This window comes from Oncorhynchus mykiss, chromosome 13 (assembly GCF_057628025.1).
Source record: "Oncorhynchus mykiss isolate SJ-2025 chromosome 13, ASM5762802v1, whole genome shotgun sequence".
NCBI lineage: Eukaryota > Metazoa > Chordata > Actinopteri > Salmoniformes > Salmonidae > Oncorhynchus > Oncorhynchus mykiss.
The window spans coordinates 68,878,802-68,898,891 of record NC_143034.1 but is presented as its reverse complement, the minus strand read 5'-3'; the positions used below and the strand labels follow the sequence as shown (position 1 = coordinate 68,898,891).

Here is a 20,090-nt window from a genome sequence, read left to right as displayed (position 1 = left end):
TTCCACCTGCAGCAAGGGACGAGGAGTCCACAGGAGTTCACTGTGGACTTTCGGACCCTGGCCTCCGGAGCGGGATGGAACGACAGGGTCCTGATCGACCACTATCGCTGCAGTTTGCGCAAGGAATTTCCTCAAGAGTTGGCCTGCAGGGACATCACCCTTACCTTCGACCAGCTGGTGGACGTGTCCATTTGGCTGGATAACCTGCTGGCTACCCGCAGACGTCCAGATCGGGGTCTGTTGGTTCCATCCCCCAGCACCACCGCTCCGATGCCCATGGAGTTGGGAGTTGCTGCGCTCAGGAAGACGGGAGGAGGTTCCGTCTCAGGCACCATCTGTGGCCACAGAGGTCACACTGCCGGTCGGTGCCGGGTTGGTTCTTCTGGGGGTCGAGGCAGCAGACAGGGCACTCTGGCGTCACCCCAGGTGAGAAGGCACCATTCCAACCCAGAGCCCTCTGTTGCAAACATGTTTTTGTTCTTCACTTTTCCTGAGTTTTCCCCTCATTCCCAGCATAAGGCGCTCGTCGGTTCAGGCGTGGCTGGGAATTTTATTGACAGATCATTTGCCCATAGTTTAGGGATCACCATTGTTCCTGTGGCTACGCCCTTCCCAGTTCACACCTTAGATAGTCGACCATTAGGGTCAGAGTTGATAAGGGAGGACACCGCTCCTCTGGGCATGGTGATGCGGGGGTCACACCGAGAGAATCAGTCTCTTTCTCATTGACTCTCCTGCATTTCCTATGGTGCTAGGCCTACCCTGGTTAGCTTGTCATGACCCCACTGTTTCGTGGATACGGAGGGCTCTCACAGGGTGGTTACGAGAGTGCTCTGGGAGGTTTACGTAGGTGCTACTACGGTGGAAAGTCCAGACCAGGTGTCCACCGTGCGCATTCCCCCTGAATATGCCGATTTGGCTCTCGCCTTCTCCAAAAATAAGGCGACTCAATTACCACCCCATCGACGGGGGGATTGTGCAATAAATCTCCTGGTAGATGCTGCACTTCCCAGGAGTCACGTGTATCCTCTGTCACAGGCAGAGACATATGGAAACATATGTGTCCAAATCCCTGCGTCAGGGGTACATTCGGTCCTCCACATCCCCTGCCTCCTCAAGTTTATTTTTTGTGAAGAAGAAGGAGGGAGGTCTGCGCCCGTGTTTTGACTATCGAGGTCTTAATGTCACGAATCCTTCCTGTTCGGGCGGCGCTCGGCGGTCGTCGTCGCCGGCCTATTAGCTGCCATCGATTCCCTTTCCGTTTGTTTCTGTTAATTGGGTCTAATCGGGTACACCTGTTTTGAGTTAGTTTTGTTTGTAGGCTATTTAAGGGCACTAGGCCCGCTGGGTTTTGTGCGGGCTTGTTCTCTGTTTATTTGGTGTTGGTGTATTAGTGTGATCTCTATTTTTCCGGACAGTTTTAGTCCTGTGTATTTCGGACGGGTTGTTTCATGCGCCCTTGTTTTTTGCATGTCCATGTCTCCGCTGTCGTTGGAATAAATGATCCACGTACGGAATTACCTGCTCTCTGCGCTTGACTCCTCCACTCACCATTCATAGAAGTCATAACACTTAATCAGATAACTGTGAGGTACAGTTACCCGCTACCTCTTATTGCCACAGCAATTGAGTCAATGCACGGGGTGTGCTTCTTCACCAAACTTGATCTCAGGAGTGCTTACAACCTGGTGCGGATCCGGGAGGGAGACGAGTGGAAGACGGCTTTCAGTACGACCTCAGGGCATTATGAGTACCTCGTCATGCCTTACGGGTTGATGAATATTCATCATTGACCCAATAACTTTATTTGTATTAATAACCAATGTACAGTTGGAAGCTTTACCTTAGTCTTTGCTTGGTTAAAGCCCGCCTTATCTCAGCTCACTGGTCACCATAGCAGCACCCACCCGTAGCATGCGCTCCAGCAGGTATATTTCACTGGTCACCCCTAAGCCAAATCCTTGTTTGGCTGCCTTTCCTTCCAGTTCTCCGCTGCCAATGACTGGACGAATTGCAAAAATCACTGAAGCTGGAGACTCATATCTCCCTCACTAGCTTTAAGTGTTAGCTGTCAGAGCAGCTCACAGATTACTACACCTGTATATAGCCCATCTGTAAATATCTCATCCAACTACCTCATCCCCATACTGTTTTTTTTTTGCTCCTTTGCACCCCAGTATCTCTACTTGCACATTCATCTTCTGCACATCTATCACTCCAGTGTTTAATTGCTAAATTGAAATTATTTCGCCACTAATGCCTATTTATTGCCTTTACCTCCCTTATCTTACCTCATTTGCACACACTGTATATATACTTTTCTATTGTGTTACTGACTGTATGTTTGTTTATTCCATGTGTAACTCTGTGTTGCTGTTTGTGTCGCACTGCTATGCTTTATCTTGGCCAGGTCGCAGTTGTAAATGAGAACTTGTTCTCAACTATCCTACCTGGTTAAATAAAGGTGTTCTCAACTAGCCTACCTGGTTAAATAAAGGTGTTCTCAACTGGCCTACCTGGTTAAATAAAGGTGTTCTCAACTATCCTACCTGGATAAATAAAGGTGCTCTCAACTAGCCTACCTGGTTAAATAAAGGTGTTCTCAACTATCCTACCTGGATAAATAAAGGTGAAATAAAAAAATGTTTAAAAAAAACAGTTGGGAGATCTGACTAACCTCTCATATTAATGTGTCAAGACTAGCTAGGCAGACTTAATGAAGTGGTATTTTTAGAATAATTATAACTATTGCGAGTGCTACTGTCGTCATAGATACTGTAGCTTCTGACTGCAGGCTTATTACATGCACTGTAGATGGGGAGGTTTATCAAAGTAATGTCTCAAGAAGAGACTGTCTGGATGTGAGCATGTCACCCAGACATCTCACTTTCACACTGATTTTCTCCTCTGATGCCATCATCCATACAAATGAAATGCTAATTTATTCACAAATTAGTACTCTAGAGAACTATCATCAACTGCTCTTCTCAGTCATCTATTTTTAACCCAAGATAAATTGTTCAATATTTTTCTCAGAATCGTTGTACAACTCCAGCTGCACAGAGTAAAATTAAGTGAACATTTGGGCCATATTGTCACCTGTTAAATCCACTTCAATCAGTGTAGCTGAAGGGGAGGAGACAGGTTAAAGAAGGATTTTTCAGCCTTGAGACATGGATTGTGTATGTGTGCCATTCAGAGGGTGAATGGGCAAGACAAAATATTTAAGTGCCTTTGAAAGGACAGGGGGTGCAACTAAATATTAGGAAGGTGTTCTTAATGTTTTGTACACTTAGTGTACTTCAAAAATGTATTTTAGGCAATACTTAAAAAATGTAATTTCACTGAGAAGACCTGAGAATATCCTTATTTACCATCAATGTTAATATACAAGCACAATAAAAAGGATGACAGACATGGTAATATAGTTGTCAAATGGTTTTATTTTCTCTTCATGTTTCTTTCTTTGTGAAAAGTAAACGATGACAGAATAATAAATATACATTCATAGATTTGTTCAGAATGCAAGTGTTCAAGTTCATTTCCATGTAAAACATAATAAAATGCTAAATGTAAACAAGAGTCACCCCATTGGTAAAGGCTCCATTCTCCATTCAGTAGGCAGATTTTACAGCATGTAGTTGACAAGAATAGGCTACCTCACTGTAGGTTCTCTAAAGCTACATCCCTTTTGAGAGTCCTGACTCCACAGGGAAATTTCTGACGGACTGACCATGTCATGCACCTTATCGGCGAGTCCTGGCATGGTTTGGGATACACACCCGTTTCTGTCACTGCGCCCTGGGGTGCTGTTATCCTGAACTCCGCACACTGGCGAGAAGCCTGGCGGGTATCATCCCTATCGTTGTATTTCGTTACAATTATCCTGCACATTGTCAGTAAATTGCTTAGCTGATGGTGCAACTCTGTTTGCTCTGTCCGCCGCCGATAGCTTTCTCTTTTATGTACCTCAAATCGCTGTGTACGCTTGGTCGGCGCGCGAACGGCTCCACAATCCCGTATGCCTCGCCGTCTTTGTATTTCTTATTTCTGAAAGATTTTCTTCTGCTGTTTTGCAGTACTTCGCAGTACTGTAAGGACACTTTGCGGTGAGAGTCCGGGCTCATCTCGTTGGGCAGCTTAGCCATGGTAAAAAGAGTCTGAAACATCTGGTCGATATTAGTGTTCCGTTTTGCAGAGATCTCATAGTAGGCACACTGTTCATCACCAGCCACCAGCTGCTCAATCTCCTCATTCTGAACCTCCCGGTTAAACTCCCGGTCACACTTGTTCCCGCAGATAACGATCGGGACATCCACATTCTCTTTGGTTTTGTTTTTCAGGCAGGACTTGGTTTCGTAAATTTGACGCTTCAGGCGCTGGACCTCTTGGAAGGAGTCTCTGTTATCCAGACTGAACACCAGGATGAAAACGTCACCTGAAAGAGCAAGGGGAAACACATTAATATCACAGCTGAAAAGGTCCATCATTACATAGGCCTAGGCTAAATGTGTACAATAAAAGTGTTGCATATAGCATTACTGCATGCATTATTTATTAAAACATCCCATACATATCATTTCGATGTAGCTATAAATTCCAGTGTAGCTTTCATTCATATTATTTGTTTTGTTCAGAGTTCAGAGTTAAGCTTACCAGTAAGGATAGAGAGTCTCCTCATAGCGGGGAAGGGATGGTTTCCAGAGGTGTCCAGAATGTCCAACTGGTACGCATCTCCCCGAATGCAGTATAATTTTCTATGAAAGTCCTCTATGGTCGGCGTGTACTGGTCCTCGACTCTTTCGTTCAGAAACCGACAGATGATGGCCGTCTTGCCAACTTTTGTAGAGCCCAGAATCACCATCCGGTGGCAATTTTTGGCCGGGATGTTAAACTCGTTCTCGGAAGGAGACATGTTATTTTTTTTTTAGCACCGATGTGTGTCTTTGGTGCGAAGGTGAGATAGTGAATGCAACCATTAACAGTCTAGAGGGATCTTGTCTGTTTGTAAGCGCTGCTGCTTTGCTGAATCTGAGGAAGAGCGCGACTGGGTATATATAGGCGATGCTGACCACTCCTCCTAGGCGCGTCATGCATTACGCATTGGTCTGACGGGAGAAAGTTTGTGGTTATTATTATGCTCTTGTTGTTGCCTCCGTCTGCCTAGTCCGTATGTATGAGCAGACAGTAATTATATAAACTGTTTAGAGAAAAATAAAAAATAATTTATGTGTAAAACAATATAAATATCGGCCTACCTAAAAACTCAAGCATAGATAATGTTTTTGTTGCTGAGTTCAATTCATACATACGCATATGTCTATTAACATAATAACCATAGTCCAAAGTTGTTTTCATAAATATAAATGCAAAATCATAATATGGTCAATCTCCTCTTTTGGTGGGGACTCAAGGGTCCCACAAAATGGCGTAATCTACCATGACAATAACATGTATTTTGCAAACGCAATACCCCTCAAACAGGACAAATACTCAAGATGATAGTGTCTTTATTTTGGTAATGATTATTATTATGATGGCCCGTGTGCATTATTGTGTGCAAATAATAATTATTGTGTGCAAAGGTTACTACGAATCACAATAGTTAATTTGCATAGGCTTATTTCATGTCAACAACACAGTTTACTGCCAACAAGAAATGAACATACACCGTCGTTCACTCTGTTTCACGAGACATCTAGATTGTTGTAAACTGCGGTGAAAACCATCGGTGTATAGCTCACGCTACGCAATGAAGGAGCGCACCCCGGATTTCGGCCACGTGTTTGTAGACCTCAAGATGGCGCTGGACCTAGAAAGGGTTTTTGTTTTTTCTGAGCAGTTGCATACAACTCAACACAATGAGCTTGAGGCGAGCACCCCAATAGTAATATGCTTAATATCATCAGCAGGAAATCATTGTGGAAAGTAAAAATGACCTTCACCTTATACAACATTTTATATGTGTATCCACAGAGGCTTATGGGCATGATAAATACACAAAAATGTATCATATCAACCAGACTACCGAGTCACCAATAATTCCAAGGGTTTTGACTCTTGAGTCTTTCTCCACACTTGGGTAAATGAACTGAAATTAAGGCCACTAAAGCATGTCTGCATTTTCCAAACAATGTGATGGCAGATTTGGATAATTTGCTGCACCCTAAACTGCATTAAACCTCAGCCTAGTAGTCCAAATGAATGTGACATGGACACCCACTTTATATAACCCTTGGATAGCATGGAGACAGACTCTGGCAGTTGAGGAAACTGAAACTAGCTGAACTCACACCGTTTTCACAGAGGTAACACGTGATCAGTGCTGAGCTCTGGGTAGGTTATAGTTGTCTGTGATCTTCTGGGCACAGTTTTTGAAAAGGTATCTATCAGGATTTAGTCTATCGGATAGTATTAAATGCCTATCAAATAGAACGAATAGTACAGGGTCCCCATTCAAGTCAACGATTTGTCCCTTCTATTCATTCTATTTTTATGCAGTTAATCCTATCCGATAGGCCAGAGGTCAAGGTAGTGAAACACCCACCTCACAGGAGGCAGTAGGCCATCTAACAGGAGGCAGCAGGTAATCTAACAGGGGACAGCAGGTCATCTCACAGGGGGCAGCAGGTCATCTAACAGGGGGCAGCAGGTCATCTAACATGGGGCAGCAGGTCATCTAACAGGAGGCAGCAGGTCATCTAACAGGAGGCAGCAGGTCATCTAACAGGGGGCAGCAGGTCATCTAACAGGGGGCAGCAGGTCATCTAACAGGGGGCAGCAGGTCATCTAACATGGGGCAGCAGGTCATCTAACAGGAGGCAGCAGGTCATCTAACAGGAGGCAGCAGGTCATCTAACAGGGGACAGCAGGTAATTTAACCCTTGGCAGCAGGTCATCTAACAGGGGGCAGCAGGTCATCTAACAGGAGGCAGCAGGTCATCTAACAGGGGATAGCAGGTAATTTAACCCTTGGCAGCAGGTCATCTAACAGGGGGCAGCAGGTCATCTAACAGGAGGCAGCAGGTCATCTAACAGGAGGCAGCGGGTAATTTAACCCTTGGCAGCAGGTCATCTATCAGGGGGCAGCAGGTCATCTAACAGGAGGCAGCAGGTCATCTAACAGGAGGCAGCGGGTAATTTAACCCTTGGCAGCAGGTCATCTATCAGGGGGCAGCAGGTCATCTAACAGGAGGCAGCAGGTCATCTAACAGGGGGCAGCAGGTCATCTAACAGGGGGCAGCAGGTCATCTAATAGGAGGCAGCAGGTCATCTAACAGGAGGCAGCAGGTCATCTAACAGGAGGCAGCAGTTCATCTAACAGGAGGCAGCAGGTAATTTAACCCTTGGCAGCAGGTCATCTATCAGGGGGCAGCAGGTCATCTAACAGGAGGCAGCAGGTCATCTAACAGGGGGCAGCAGGTCATCTAACAGGGGGCAGCAGGTCATCTCACAGGGGGCAGCAGGCCATGTTACCGGGGGCAGCAGTCCTCCCAATCAAATGAGTATGGACTCCTGCTGTGTTCAGATGGAGGCAGCCTAGAAGTATCTAATAGGGTTTATCTAAAGATAGAGCAGGAGGTTGTTGGTGACTCAGAAGACTTTCAGCTCTTCACACACCAACCACCTGGTCTCTGTGTCACCTCCTCAACTTGACTGGGACACTGGTCGGCTGAATTTACTGTAGATTGTGCATTGCTGTCAATGAAAGATTTATGATTTGTAATTTTAGTAAGGCCCTTCGTGCACCTCTAAGCAAGGTTTGTGCTATACAATGTTCCCTGTATCCAGCAGGCTTATAAATTACACTTGCATTTACTGATTAATGGTATAGTGCACTATGCCACCCTGTTCCCGGCACTGTGGTTTGGTTGCCTGGATTTATGGTAAGAGTCCCACCTTCTTCCTTCCCAAACTGTAGACGAGGTTCCTCTTTTGCTTGTGTGTGTGTGTCACATTAGTTACTAACCGACCAGGTGAACAGGCCAGGTGTGTGTGTGTGACTGTGTGTGTGCGTGTCTGTGTGTCTGTCTGTCTGTCTGTCTGTCTGTCTGTCTGTCTGTCTGTCTGTCTGTCTGTCTGTATACAACCCCACGGGAGAGTTTTCATCTGTAGTCTTTGTAGTTGTTTACATACTACCACAGTCAGAGACTGGCACTAAGACAGCATTGAATGAGCTGTAATCTGCCATAAGCAAGAAAGAAAAAGTTCACCCAGAAGCTGCGCTCCTAGTAGCCCGGGGACTTTAATGCAGGGAAACTTAAATCAGTTTAACCAAATTACTATCAGCATGTTAAATGTGCAACCAGAGGAAAAAAAACACTGGACCACCTTGACTCCACACACAGAGACACATACTAAGCTCTCCCTCGCAATCCATTTGGAAAATCTGACCATAATTATTTCCTCCTGATTCCTGCTTACAAGCAAAAATGAAAGCAGGAAGCACCAGTGACAAGAACGATAAAAAAGTGTTCCGATGAAGCAGATGCTAAGCTACAGGACTGTTTAATTGCACAGACTGGAAAATGATCAGGGATTCCTCCAATGGCATTGAGGAGTACACCACATCAGTCATTGGCTTCAGCAATAAGTGCATTTATTATGTCATCCCCACAGTGACCGTACGTACATACCCCAACCAGAAGCCATGGATTACAGGCAGCATCCACACTGAGCTAAAGGCTAGAGCTGCCGCTTTCAAGGAGCAGAACTCTAACCCGGAAGCTTATAAGAAATCCCTCTATGCCCTCCGACGAACCATCAAACATGCAAATCGTCAAAACAGGACTAAGATCAAATCGTACTACACCGTCTCTGACGCTCGTCGGATGTGGCAGGGCTTGCAAACCATTACAGACTACAAAGGGAAGCACAGCCGAGAGCTGTCCAGTGATTCATTGACTACAGCTCAGCATTCAACACCATAGTGCCCTCAATGCTCATCAATATGCTAAGGAACCTGGGACTAAACACCTCCCTCTGCAACTGGATCCTGGATTTCTTGACGGGCCGCCCCCAGGTGGTAAAGTTAGGTAACAACACATCCGCCTCGCTGATCAACACAGGGACCCCTCAGGGGTACGTGCTCAGTCTCCTCCTGTACTCCTTGTTCACTCATGACTGCACGGCCAGGCACGACTCCAACACCATCATTACATTTGCCGATGACACAACAGTGGTAAGCCTGATCACCGACAATGACGAGACAGCCTATAGGGTGGAAGTCAGAGACCTGGTCGTGTGGTGCCAGGAAAACAACCTCTCCCTCAACATGATTTAGACAAAGGAGATGATTGTGGACTACAGGAAAAAGAGGACCGAGCTGCAGTGGAGCAGGTTGAGAGCTTCAAGTTCCTTGGTGTCCACATCACCAACAAACTAACATGGTCCAAGCACACCAAGATAGTCGTAAAGAGGGCACGACAAAACCTATTCCCCCCCTCAGGAGACTGAAAAAATGTGGCATGGGTCCTTGGATCCTCAAAAGGTTCTCCAGCTGCACCATCGAGCGCATCCTGACTGGCTGCATCACTGCCTGATATGGCAACTGCTCTGCCTCCGACCGCAAGGCACTACAGAGGGTAGTGCGAACGGCCCAGTACATCGCTGGCGCCAAGCTTCCTGCCATCCAGGACCTCTATACCAGGCGGTGTCAGAGGAAAGCCCTAAAAATTGCCAAAGACTCCAGCCTCCCCAGTCATAGACTGTTCTCTCTGCTACCGCATAGCAAGCAGTACCGGAGCGCCAAGTCTAGGTCCAAGAGGCTTCTAAAACAGCTTCTACCCCCAAGCCATAAGACTCCTGAACATCTAATCAAATGGCTACCCAGACTATTTGCATTGCCCCCCCCCCCCCTGCTTTTCACTGCTGCTTCTCTCTGTTGTTATTATCTATGCATAGTCACTTCAATAACTCTACGTACATGTACATACTACCTCAACTAACCAGTGCCCCTGTACATTGACTCTGTACCGGTACCCCCCTGTATATAGTCTCGCTATTGTTGTTTTACTGCTGCTCTTTAATTACATGTTGCTTTTTTCTCTTATTCTTGTCCATATTTTTTTAAACTGCATTGCTAGTTGGGGGCTCGTAAGTAAGCATTTCACTGTAAGGTCTACTACACCTGTTGTATTCAGCGCATGCGACTAATAAAGTTTGATTTTGATATTTGCAAATCAAATTCTGCTCAATAAAGACAATACTTGATAAATAGATACAACAGAGACGATATTTACCATGACTTAACTACTGTATTGGTCTTATAACATTTTACATCACTTATTACATTTTACAGCACAAAGCATTTTACAGCAATTATTACATTTTACAGCACTACTTTCCAAGTCTGCTCTACGAATTTTGACCACTTCTAACTCTAGCCTGAGAGGACACATTGAGGCCTTCTGTGATGAAACCCAATCAGGTTCCTCTCACCTCGCTGTGACCAGCTCCAACTCTTGGTTTGTGTAACGAGGGCGGAGTGGACAGGTGCTACGGCCCTGTTCATTGGTCGGTAATTAGACCACTGTGTATCCCCTGAAGCATCTATACAGAGACAGGTGCGGTGTGGTTCTTTAGCCAGATGCTGATATTAGACTATATGAGGCTGCTGGAACAAATAGCTGCTGGAACGTTCTCACCTAAACCCAAATGAGTAGGCTACTCCTGTCAACCTTAATAAGTACTGTTAAACCTTTGTGTACCACAGTGACCGTTCTGGTAACCTAGGAAAATAATATTGTTTTCCCATGTAATTTGTTTTGGTTTGTCTGTGGTTTCATCAGTTCTACACTGATTTCAGTTATGGGTTCCAGACACGTTATAAGGCCCTATTCATTCAAAACAGGTTGTTTTCAGTATAACAACCCTAAAATAACCTACCTCATCTATTGAGATACAAGCATCTTGGAATTTACGAAAAGTGAGTTTCTTTCAATTGAACTGAGAGTGAACCCCATTTCAAATTATTTTATCCATAAAGTTAAGTGTTATTGTGTTTCTAAGGCTTTATGTATAAGGCAAAGATCCTTGAGAATTTGCATTAAAGGGGCAGTCTGTGGTTGCTACATTTATTTTCAGACTTCTGAATTAATGATATCAACCCACTGATTCTTGAATAATATAATTGATAAATGCCTCATGAGCTTAGTTCAAATGTCATACCCCATCAGAAACCAAAATATAAGCTTGTTTCAATCCAATGTTTGTAAACTAAGTAAATGTAAAACAAAAAAAACGCTGTATAGCCTAAAAACATAGTTAAAACTGTTTTTGTTATATCATGGGTGGACAGTCCTTGCATTCATAGCTCTGTCAATTAATTTAAGAGTGGTTACATTTTCCCAGCCCCATTCCTCAGCTGTTTATTAAAACAGCGACAGGGTGCCTACTTTGTTATTGTTTGAACTACTGATTGCACCTTTAATAATTCATGAATAATCACAGCTGAATTATTCTACTAAGTACCACTGGAATATCATAATGGATCAACATAAAAATGTAATGAATTAAAGCAAGAGCTCAATCTCCATTGGATTGGCTATGGAAAACAGCCATTGACCTACATATACGGTATTTTTTAAAGTGGCTCAATTAAAATGAAACCAGAAAAGATATCCTTTCTGCTGAAGGTCATCTTCTGTGTTTCATCACCCCATATCACAGGGAAACCACTGTCTGTCCAGTAACAATATGTTACGGCAATAACATCAATAAGTGGACTGAAATGGTTATAATGATATCTAACGTGACAGAATGAGAGGGAAGTGCCCTTTTTTACATTCATTTTATTTAAACTTCATTTAACCAGGCAAGCCAGTTAGGAACAAATTATTTACAATGACCGCCTAAACCCAGCTAAACCCTCCCCTAACCCGGAAGACACTGGGCCAATTGTGCTCTACCCTATGGGACTTCCAATTACGGCCGGTTGTGATACAGCCCGGGATCGAACCCAGGTCTGTAGCAACACCTCTAACTGCGATGCAGTGCCTTAGACAGCTGCGCCACTTGGTCTCCCGTTCCATTGAAAGGGCTTCCAGGAATATGTCAAACTAGCCCACATCCAAATAAAGTGCCTGCTCTATACTCTCTCTTGGACTATTAAGATAAACGATCTTAATGCAGAGATGGCCGACAGAGCGAGAGTCCAGAAGTGTCTTTACATGTTGTTGAGATTTAGGTTGATCACACAGGTCATTTTAGTCTTGGTGGGGAACTTTCAGATCTTTCTGTCCCCAGTCTGTCCACCAATCATCATCTGATATTAAGACGTCTTTCTGCATTTAAAGTTTCTGTCGGTCCCGTTGAGATATTCAGCACGAAACTCAGAAATAATTTGATTCATAAATCTGAAATCAATAGCAATATGGTTGGACCTACAAATCCCTGGGCCTATTGGATCTCTAGTGCTGTATAAATGTCATTATATTCTTCTCAGTAAAGGGAGTGTTTCATTCTGTAGTATTGTTTATTGGGTTACATGTTTTACTGGGAGCAAAACAGCCGCATAGAGAGATGAGTGACTACCAATAATACAATTAGGGGCAAGTAGTTTTGTCTACAAATAGCCTACACATTTATAAATATTTAAGTTTTGGGGAGGTAAAAGGTCAAACAAACATGTCAAACTATACAATATGTGTCATCTATAATAGTCCTCTTTGTCGAGAGGTATGGAGGGACTATGAAGCTTATGAAGCTGTTTCTTTGGTCAGTGAGAATGAATGAGAGTGAAGAGAGAACAAGAGATCCTTCACCTCCTTGTCTTCTCATCTTGACCGTCACCTTGACCTGTCCACCAACCACTCCCCTCGTCTGTTGCACAGTGTGCTTTTTGTTATCTCAGTCAAAAACAATATTCATCCCAAGACCTTGAGCCATTTTCTACATTCTACATTCATTTGTTCATTATTTTTAACACTTACTGTTTTATTTGAAATCTGAACCCAAGTCACATTCAGGTGATAGTGTATATTACTCATTAAATAGAATCTATGCAATAGGAGCATGTCTCCCTGCAGACAGGGCACGGGGACATTTAGTATAGGGGCTGGCCGGCATGAGGCCTGGACAGCCGTGACAGTAGGTTGCAACCGATCAAAACACTACTGACTTAGTTGATTATAGCTAGGTAGGTAAATGTAGGTTAGACTTAATAAGAAGGAATGCAGGGACATGCTAAAGCCAGCTACATAAGCCTGAGATGAGTTCAGTTAACACCTGACTTTATTATTAATTTGGCTTTATAAAAGAGGTTGATGATTTTTCTTCCCTTCTTGATTATAATGTTTATAATACATATAAGTGCCAGTCTGAGATATGTGTTTAATATTCATGGCAATAAAGCTTTCTAAAACCTCTGTCTCTATAGTGACTGAACCAATCTAACAGGAATATTTGTTTTACAGTAGCCTATACATTAAGGTGTGTGTTTGTTTCACTCAGGTTGCTCCATGGACTGTTCTGAGACCTAAAGAACCCAGCTGGTAGAACCTACTGCAGAGTTTCCACATACATGTATGTTAGTGATGTAGTGATGGTCAGAGTCTACTCAGTCATTTCAACCAACCTCCCATCCAACAGCATTGATATGAGCCGAAAATAGAAACCGAGCTAGAATATTAAGTAAAGAAATTCACCTGCAACCCACCATTACTCTAGAGAACTGATACAGTTCTAATTTAGGCACATATCTTATTTCCAACAGTCTCAAACAAGGATATGGACAAAGAAATAATATACCATTGACATGAATATGAATATTGCATTGGAATAAAGCTGGTTGAATATTGTTCCTCATGAAAGTGATGACGTTGTTGCTTAGCATAGATCCATTGACAGATATTCAGAGTGACAGCATGTGGAGTAAATGACTGTGATTAAACACAGGGGAGAGGAGGCATGGTTATCACAGACAGTACATCAACTTCACTGTCAGTTACAGAAAAACCTTAGCAGAAGTCTGGAATGCAGCTTGTAATTGCATCACGTACAACATATTTTAATGCTGTGTAAATAATCACAGCCTTCTCATGGACATTGCAAAAAAGAAACACAAGTCATACAGTCTTTTAGCACCATATGTGGTTCTTTTACGTACAGAAGATGTGGTCCAAAATTGTACCCAACCCCTAAGCCCAAGTCATATGACTTGCTTATAAGGAGAGGTGAGATTAGCCAGCGCTTAGCAACAGCACATCACAGCCACAATCCAAGTCACTATCACCATGGAGACAGCCTCAGGATGCACTACTTTAATTTGTTTCCTCTTTGGAAATGAATTCAGAAACTAATTTAGAAACTAAATCAGAATTTTTTTTATTCAGAAACTAATTGGTAACCTAATTCAGAACCTAATTCATGACCTACTTCATAAATTAATTCATAAACTAATACATAACCTCACTCCATACTCAAATTACTATTCAGTAGTGCTGCTAGAATTGTTCAGTTCTTATAAAGCCAATTGCACTTACATTTTAATTCCATACAATTGAGCCATGCACAACAGCAACAAATAATACTCACCATAACCTGCGACACAACAAGGCGATAATTTAACCAAAGTTGAAAGGTATTATAGTTTTTTGTGTCTATGCCTTACAAAAAATTGTATAGTTCCGTACCCCCTCAAACATTCAACCTCCAGCTGCGTACCCCCTCTAGCACCAGGGTCAGCACACTCTCAAATTTGCCATCATTGTAAGCCTGCCACACACACACTATACAATACATTTATTAAACATGAGAATGAGTGTGAGTTTTTGTCACAACCCGGCTCGTGGGAAGTGACAAACAGCTCTTATAGGACCAGGGAACAAATAATAATATAATAATAATCAATAATTTTACTCTTTATTTAACCATCTTACATATAAAACCTTATTTGTTCATCAAAAATGGTGAATAACTCACCACAGGTTAATGAGAAGGGTGTGCTTGAAAGGATGCACAGAACTCTGCAATGTTGGGTTGTATTGGAGAGAGTCTCAGTCTTAAATAATTTCCCACACCCAGTCTGTGCCTGTATTTAGTTTTCATGCTAATGAGGGCCGAGAATCCACTCTCATATAGGTACGTGGTTGCAAAGGACATCAGTGTCTTAACAGCGAGATTTGCCAAGACAGGATACTCTGAGTGCAGCCCTATCCAGAAATCTGCCAGTGGTTTCTGATTACATTTTATTTTCACTGAACCGCTTGTTTTAATTTAGATTGGGAGCAACTGCTTTCACGCGCGTTACCACTCCACTATGTCTCCCTGTCATGGCTTTTGCACCATCAGTACAGATACCAACATGAGCAGCATCTATGTTTGGCTACCCATCCAGTTCTCTCAATAAACCCAGCCGAAGGCACTAGAACCCTGTCTATTCCAGGACACAATGATAAGCTGTCACTCGTTAGTGGAATTCCCTCGAGAGAATAACGGTTGATGTGATTGGATGTTAATTATTTGACTAGGCTACCTGTATTTGACATTGTATTGTTATTTAGCTGAATGCTAGATGGTTTCATTTCATTTTTGGCAGTGAAACGAGGCTACTCAGGCGAGAAAATAACCTCACCCAAATGTATAGCCTAGTTGGAAAATATAAATGTAGTGTTTGAAATTTAAAAAAAATTGACATACCCCCGACGGCATTCACGTTCCCAGTTTGGGAATACCTGCCTTAGATTATGCTAAATAAACTGACATTCTTGATAGAAGTCCATTGATCATCACGACGAATCATCAGCTCCAGCCAATAGTCTAGTCATCCTCTTATCCATGATGATGAGGCCCTTGGATGTGTTCTTAGGTTCAGCAGGCTGGTCAAACTTTACGATGGGGACAAGAGGGTCTGAAATAGAGGTGCTGCTCAGGCCCTAATCTAATCAGCCTGTGGACGGATCAGGGTCATTTTTATACACTCGCCATGCCTCTCACACACCCACCTATGCATAGGCACAGACAGACAGACAGACAGACAGACAGACAGACAGACAGACAGACAGACAGGCAGGCAGGCACACAGGCAGGCAGGCAGGCAGGCAGGCAGGCAGGCAGGCAGGCAGGCTGGCTGGCTGGCTGGCTGGCTGGCTGGCTGGCTGGCTGGCTGGCTGGCTGGCTGGCTGGCTGGCTGGCTGGCTGGCTGGCTGGCTGGCTGATAGACATACATAGACACACTCCATGGGAAGGTGAAACAGTTTCAGTCTTGGGTGATTTGTCACATTATTTGAAATGAATTCACAGTGGAACACACCCAGTTCTCTCAATAAACCCAGCCGAAGGCACTAGAACCCTGTCTATTCCAGGACACAATGATAAGCTGTCACTCGTGAGCTAAATGTATTCATACGTGCTGCTTGCTTGAGTAAGCACAGCACTCATCTGATATTGATTGTGGAGCCTTGGCCCAGATAAGGGTCAATAAAAATACTATCTCAATTACTTTTTCAGCATATTCTGCTTCTATCATTTTAAAAAAAGTGTGTAAATCAATTAGTCATGATTAAGTATGAACAACAGTAAAACTATAAAACTCCAATTTGGTCACCATGCTGCTTCTCTCTCTCTCAGTTTGTGTTCAGAACAGAACATGTTCATAGCAGCAGGAAGTTGTGTTACATAGAAAACCCATAGCTGTAATACTGGCAGTGGTTTAGCGCCATAACTCTAACATCTCACAATTGTTGTTTTATTCAACAGTCACCAAGACTGGGAGGGGTCAATTAATGAGTCATTTTTCATCGTTTTCAAGACTCTGTGCTTTTATGAGGCAATGTTTAGGTCGAATAAAACAACTACACATCTCAATACCTTGAACGTCTGATTTGTTATCTAACCTTACCAAACAGTCCCTCGCCATCAGGACTTCACCATGACTGATTGTCTAACTCCATCCACGCAGGTTGATGACTGGCTCAGTATGAGGTTCTCCTCCTGAATCTGGGGCAGTGGGGTGATGACTCCTCTGCTCTGTAGCCCTGGAAGACTGACTAGACTGACTAGGGGGCATTATAACACTTCTCTCCCCCATCCATTCACTCTGACCCAGTTCTACTTCTAACCTGCTGTTCTGAAGTCAACAGGACATTCACCTGGATATCCTGCCATGTTAAAATGGAAAATAACTTTGTCAATGCATTATTCATTGGTTATATGAATAGACTTTATTGAAAGGTGAAACCTTTTGAAAGGTAAATATAGACAAAATGAACAACAGTTTCACAATTCATTACAACACAAGGGTTTGGGTTAGGGGAGGGTTTGGCCTTGGTAGGCCATCATTGTATAATAAGAATTTGTTCTTAACTGACTTGCCTGGTTAAATAAAGGTCGAATAAATCAGCAGATGTCACAAAGTATTATACAGAAACCCAGACTAAATCCCCAAACATCAAGCAATGCAGGTGTAGAAGCACGGTGGCTAGGAAAAACTCCCTAGAAAGGCAGGAACCTAGGAAGAAACATAGAGAGGAACCAGACTCTGAGGGGTGACCAGACCTCTTCTGGCTGTGCCGGGTGGAGATTATAAGAGTACATGGCCATTTAAGGCCAGATTGTTCTTCAAGCTGGAAATCTCTCTCAAGGAAATCTTCAGTGACCTGGAGTAGACAGACAAAGAGACTCCAAAGAGTTGCTTTTTCTTCCTGTCGTCTTGCGGGGCATTCCGGAGACTCATGTGCCTGCTTCCCAACATGATTGGGACATTTAACTTCCTTATCTTTTTCCAACATCATGATAGTCACTCATGTACAACTGTCTGCAAATATTTGACACATGACCAAATTTACAGTTTGTATTTTCCCCCGTCTTTCCCAGCAGATTTCACATTGCTACAGGTCATGGAAGAGTATCAGATGCCATATTCAGGCAGTGACCCATATTGTGTGACCCAGTTGATAGAAAGGTAGCAGGGTCAACTAAATAACTGATCATGCTTTATGGTGCCTATATGATGTCATGATGTGATGGGTGTGCTTAAACGATTAAAGACAACATCAGACAGACTAAGTTGACTGAGTTAGGATACAGATAAATTCACTTTCAATAAGCCAGATTTGACAGGCAGTCAGACAGCCACATCAATGGGAGCTTGTGTGCCCTGAAACAACATTGTCATGAGCGGAATTACGAGTCTGCATTAACCGGACAAGTGACTCATCTGTCAAATGTATTCCTGGTCATGTTAACCTTTTACTGCAGTGGGCTAAATCAAGGTCACACAGTGTTCCATGGTAGTCTGAAATAAATCTACTTTGAAACAGAAGTATACTCCTCACACACATGGTTATAGGCTTAAAAAAATACCATGTCAGATATAGAGTTGAAATGTACACTACATGACCAGAAGTATGTGGACACTTGCTTGTTCATGGGCATTAATATGGGCATTAATATGGAGTTGGTTCCCCCTTTGCTGCTATAACAGCTTCCACTCTTCTGTGAAGGCTTTCCACTGGACGTAGGAACATTGCTGTGTCCATTCAGCCACAAGAGTACACTCGCAATAACATCTGATAAACACGTGTATGTGATGAACACAATTTGATTTGATTTGATTTGAAGAGCATTAGTGAGGTCAGGCACTGATGTTGGGTGATTAGGCCTGGCTCGCAGTCGGCATTCCAATTCATCCCAAAGATGTTCGATGGAGTTGAGGTCAGGGCTCTGTGCAGGCCAGGCAGGTTCTTTCACACCAATCTTGATAAAGCATTTCTGTATGGACCTCGCTTTGTGCATGGGAGCATTGTCATGTTGAAACAGGAAAGGGCCTTCCCAAAAATGTTGCCACAAATTTCAAAGCACAGAATGGCCTAGAATGTCATTGTACTGTATGCTGTAATGTTAAGATTTCCTTTCACTGGAACTAAGGTTTCTCCTCCACCAAACGTTACAGTTGGTACTATGCATTGGGGCAGGTAGTGTTCTCCTGGCATCCGCCAAACCCAGATTCATCCGTCGGACTGCCAGATGGTAAAGCGTGATTCATCCCTCCAGAGAATGCGTTTCCACTGCTCCGGCGTCCAATAGCGGCAAGCTTTATACCCCTCCAACTACGCTTGGCAATGCATATGGTGATCTTAGGCTTGTGTGCAGCTACTGGGCCATGGAAACCTATTTCATGAATCTCCCAATGAGCAGATATTGTGCGGACATTTCTTTCAGAGGCAGTTTGGAACTGGGCAGTGAGTGTTGCAACCGAAGACAGATGATTTTTACGTGCTATCCGTTTCAGCACTCGGCTGTCCCATTCTGTGAGCTTGTGTGGCCTACCACTTCGCGGCTGAGCCGTTGTTGCTCCTAGACATTTCCACTTCGCAATAACAGCACTTACAGTTGAGCTGGGCAGCTCTAGCAGGGCAGAAATTTGATGAACTGACTTGCTGGAAAGGTGGCATCTGATGATGGTGCCACGCTGAATGTCACTGAGCTCTTCAGTAAGGCCTTTCTACTGCCAATGTTTGTCTCTGGAGATTGCATGGCTGTGTGCTCGATTTTATACACCTGTCAGCAACAGGTGTGGCTGAAATAGCCGAATCCACTAATTTGAAGGGGTGTCCACATACATTTATATATAGTGTATTTAATTTTGAGTTTGCATCCCAACATTACACTTTATAAACATCACAGAAAACTGAAATATAACAAAACCGTTTGACACAGAAACACCATATTTTCGCACTTTAAACAAATATGTTTCTTAATTATGAAATTATGAAACATTCCACCCATGAGGCCACTAGAAGGCGATTTGGTAATTTGACTCACTTCTATTGCATCATTAACTGGGGTGTGTCTGTGTGTGGAGTGTCTATGTGTGTGTGCGAGCGTAGCTATCTGACACATGTGATTGTATGTGTGTGTTTGTGCACGTGTCTGCATGCGTTATCTATGTAGGCTACACCATATACATGTACAACCTTACAGAACTGCTGTTATTCAATGTGTTTCTGTGGGCTAATAGCAGTAAGGCCAAATTCAATGTCTAATCAAATATTTGTTTTCATACTTACAGGGGTCCTAAAAGTCCAAATCAAATAGCTAAATGATACTTGGTAGGACCATCTTAAAAGAATTCCCTATGTCAGCCTAGT

The 20,090-nt window shown here is 43.4% G+C and overlaps 1 protein-coding gene across 1 annotated transcript; it reads right to left on the bottom strand.

The window, feature by feature from the left end:
* Positions 1–3,426: 3,426 nt before the first annotated feature.
* On the bottom strand, positions 3,427–5,037 carry LOC110486975 (dexamethasone-induced Ras-related protein 1). Its single transcript, XM_021558846.3, has 2 exons — positions 4,657–5,037; positions 3,427–4,438 (listed from the first exon to the last, which is right to left on the bottom strand). Exons 1-2 carry the CDS (start codon positions 4,913–4,915, stop codon positions 3,909–3,911), a joined length of 789 nt encoding a protein of 262 aa, XP_021414521.3. The 5' UTR covers positions 4,916–5,037; the 3' UTR covers positions 3,427–3,908.
* Between the last annotated feature and the right edge of the window lie 15,053 nt (positions 5,038–20,090).

What these genes read in the sequence shown, in the direction of transcription:
- LOC110486975 (XM_021558846.3), bottom strand. Translation starts at nt 4,915, where the DNA reads ATGTCTCCTTCCGAGAACGAGTTTAACATCCCGGCCAAAAATTGCCAC. An exon ending in GAGACTCTCTATCCTTACTG is followed by an intron (nt 4,439 to 4,656) that starts GTAAGCTTAACT and finishes TTGCTCTTTCAG; the next exon opens with GTGACGTTTTCATCCTGGTG.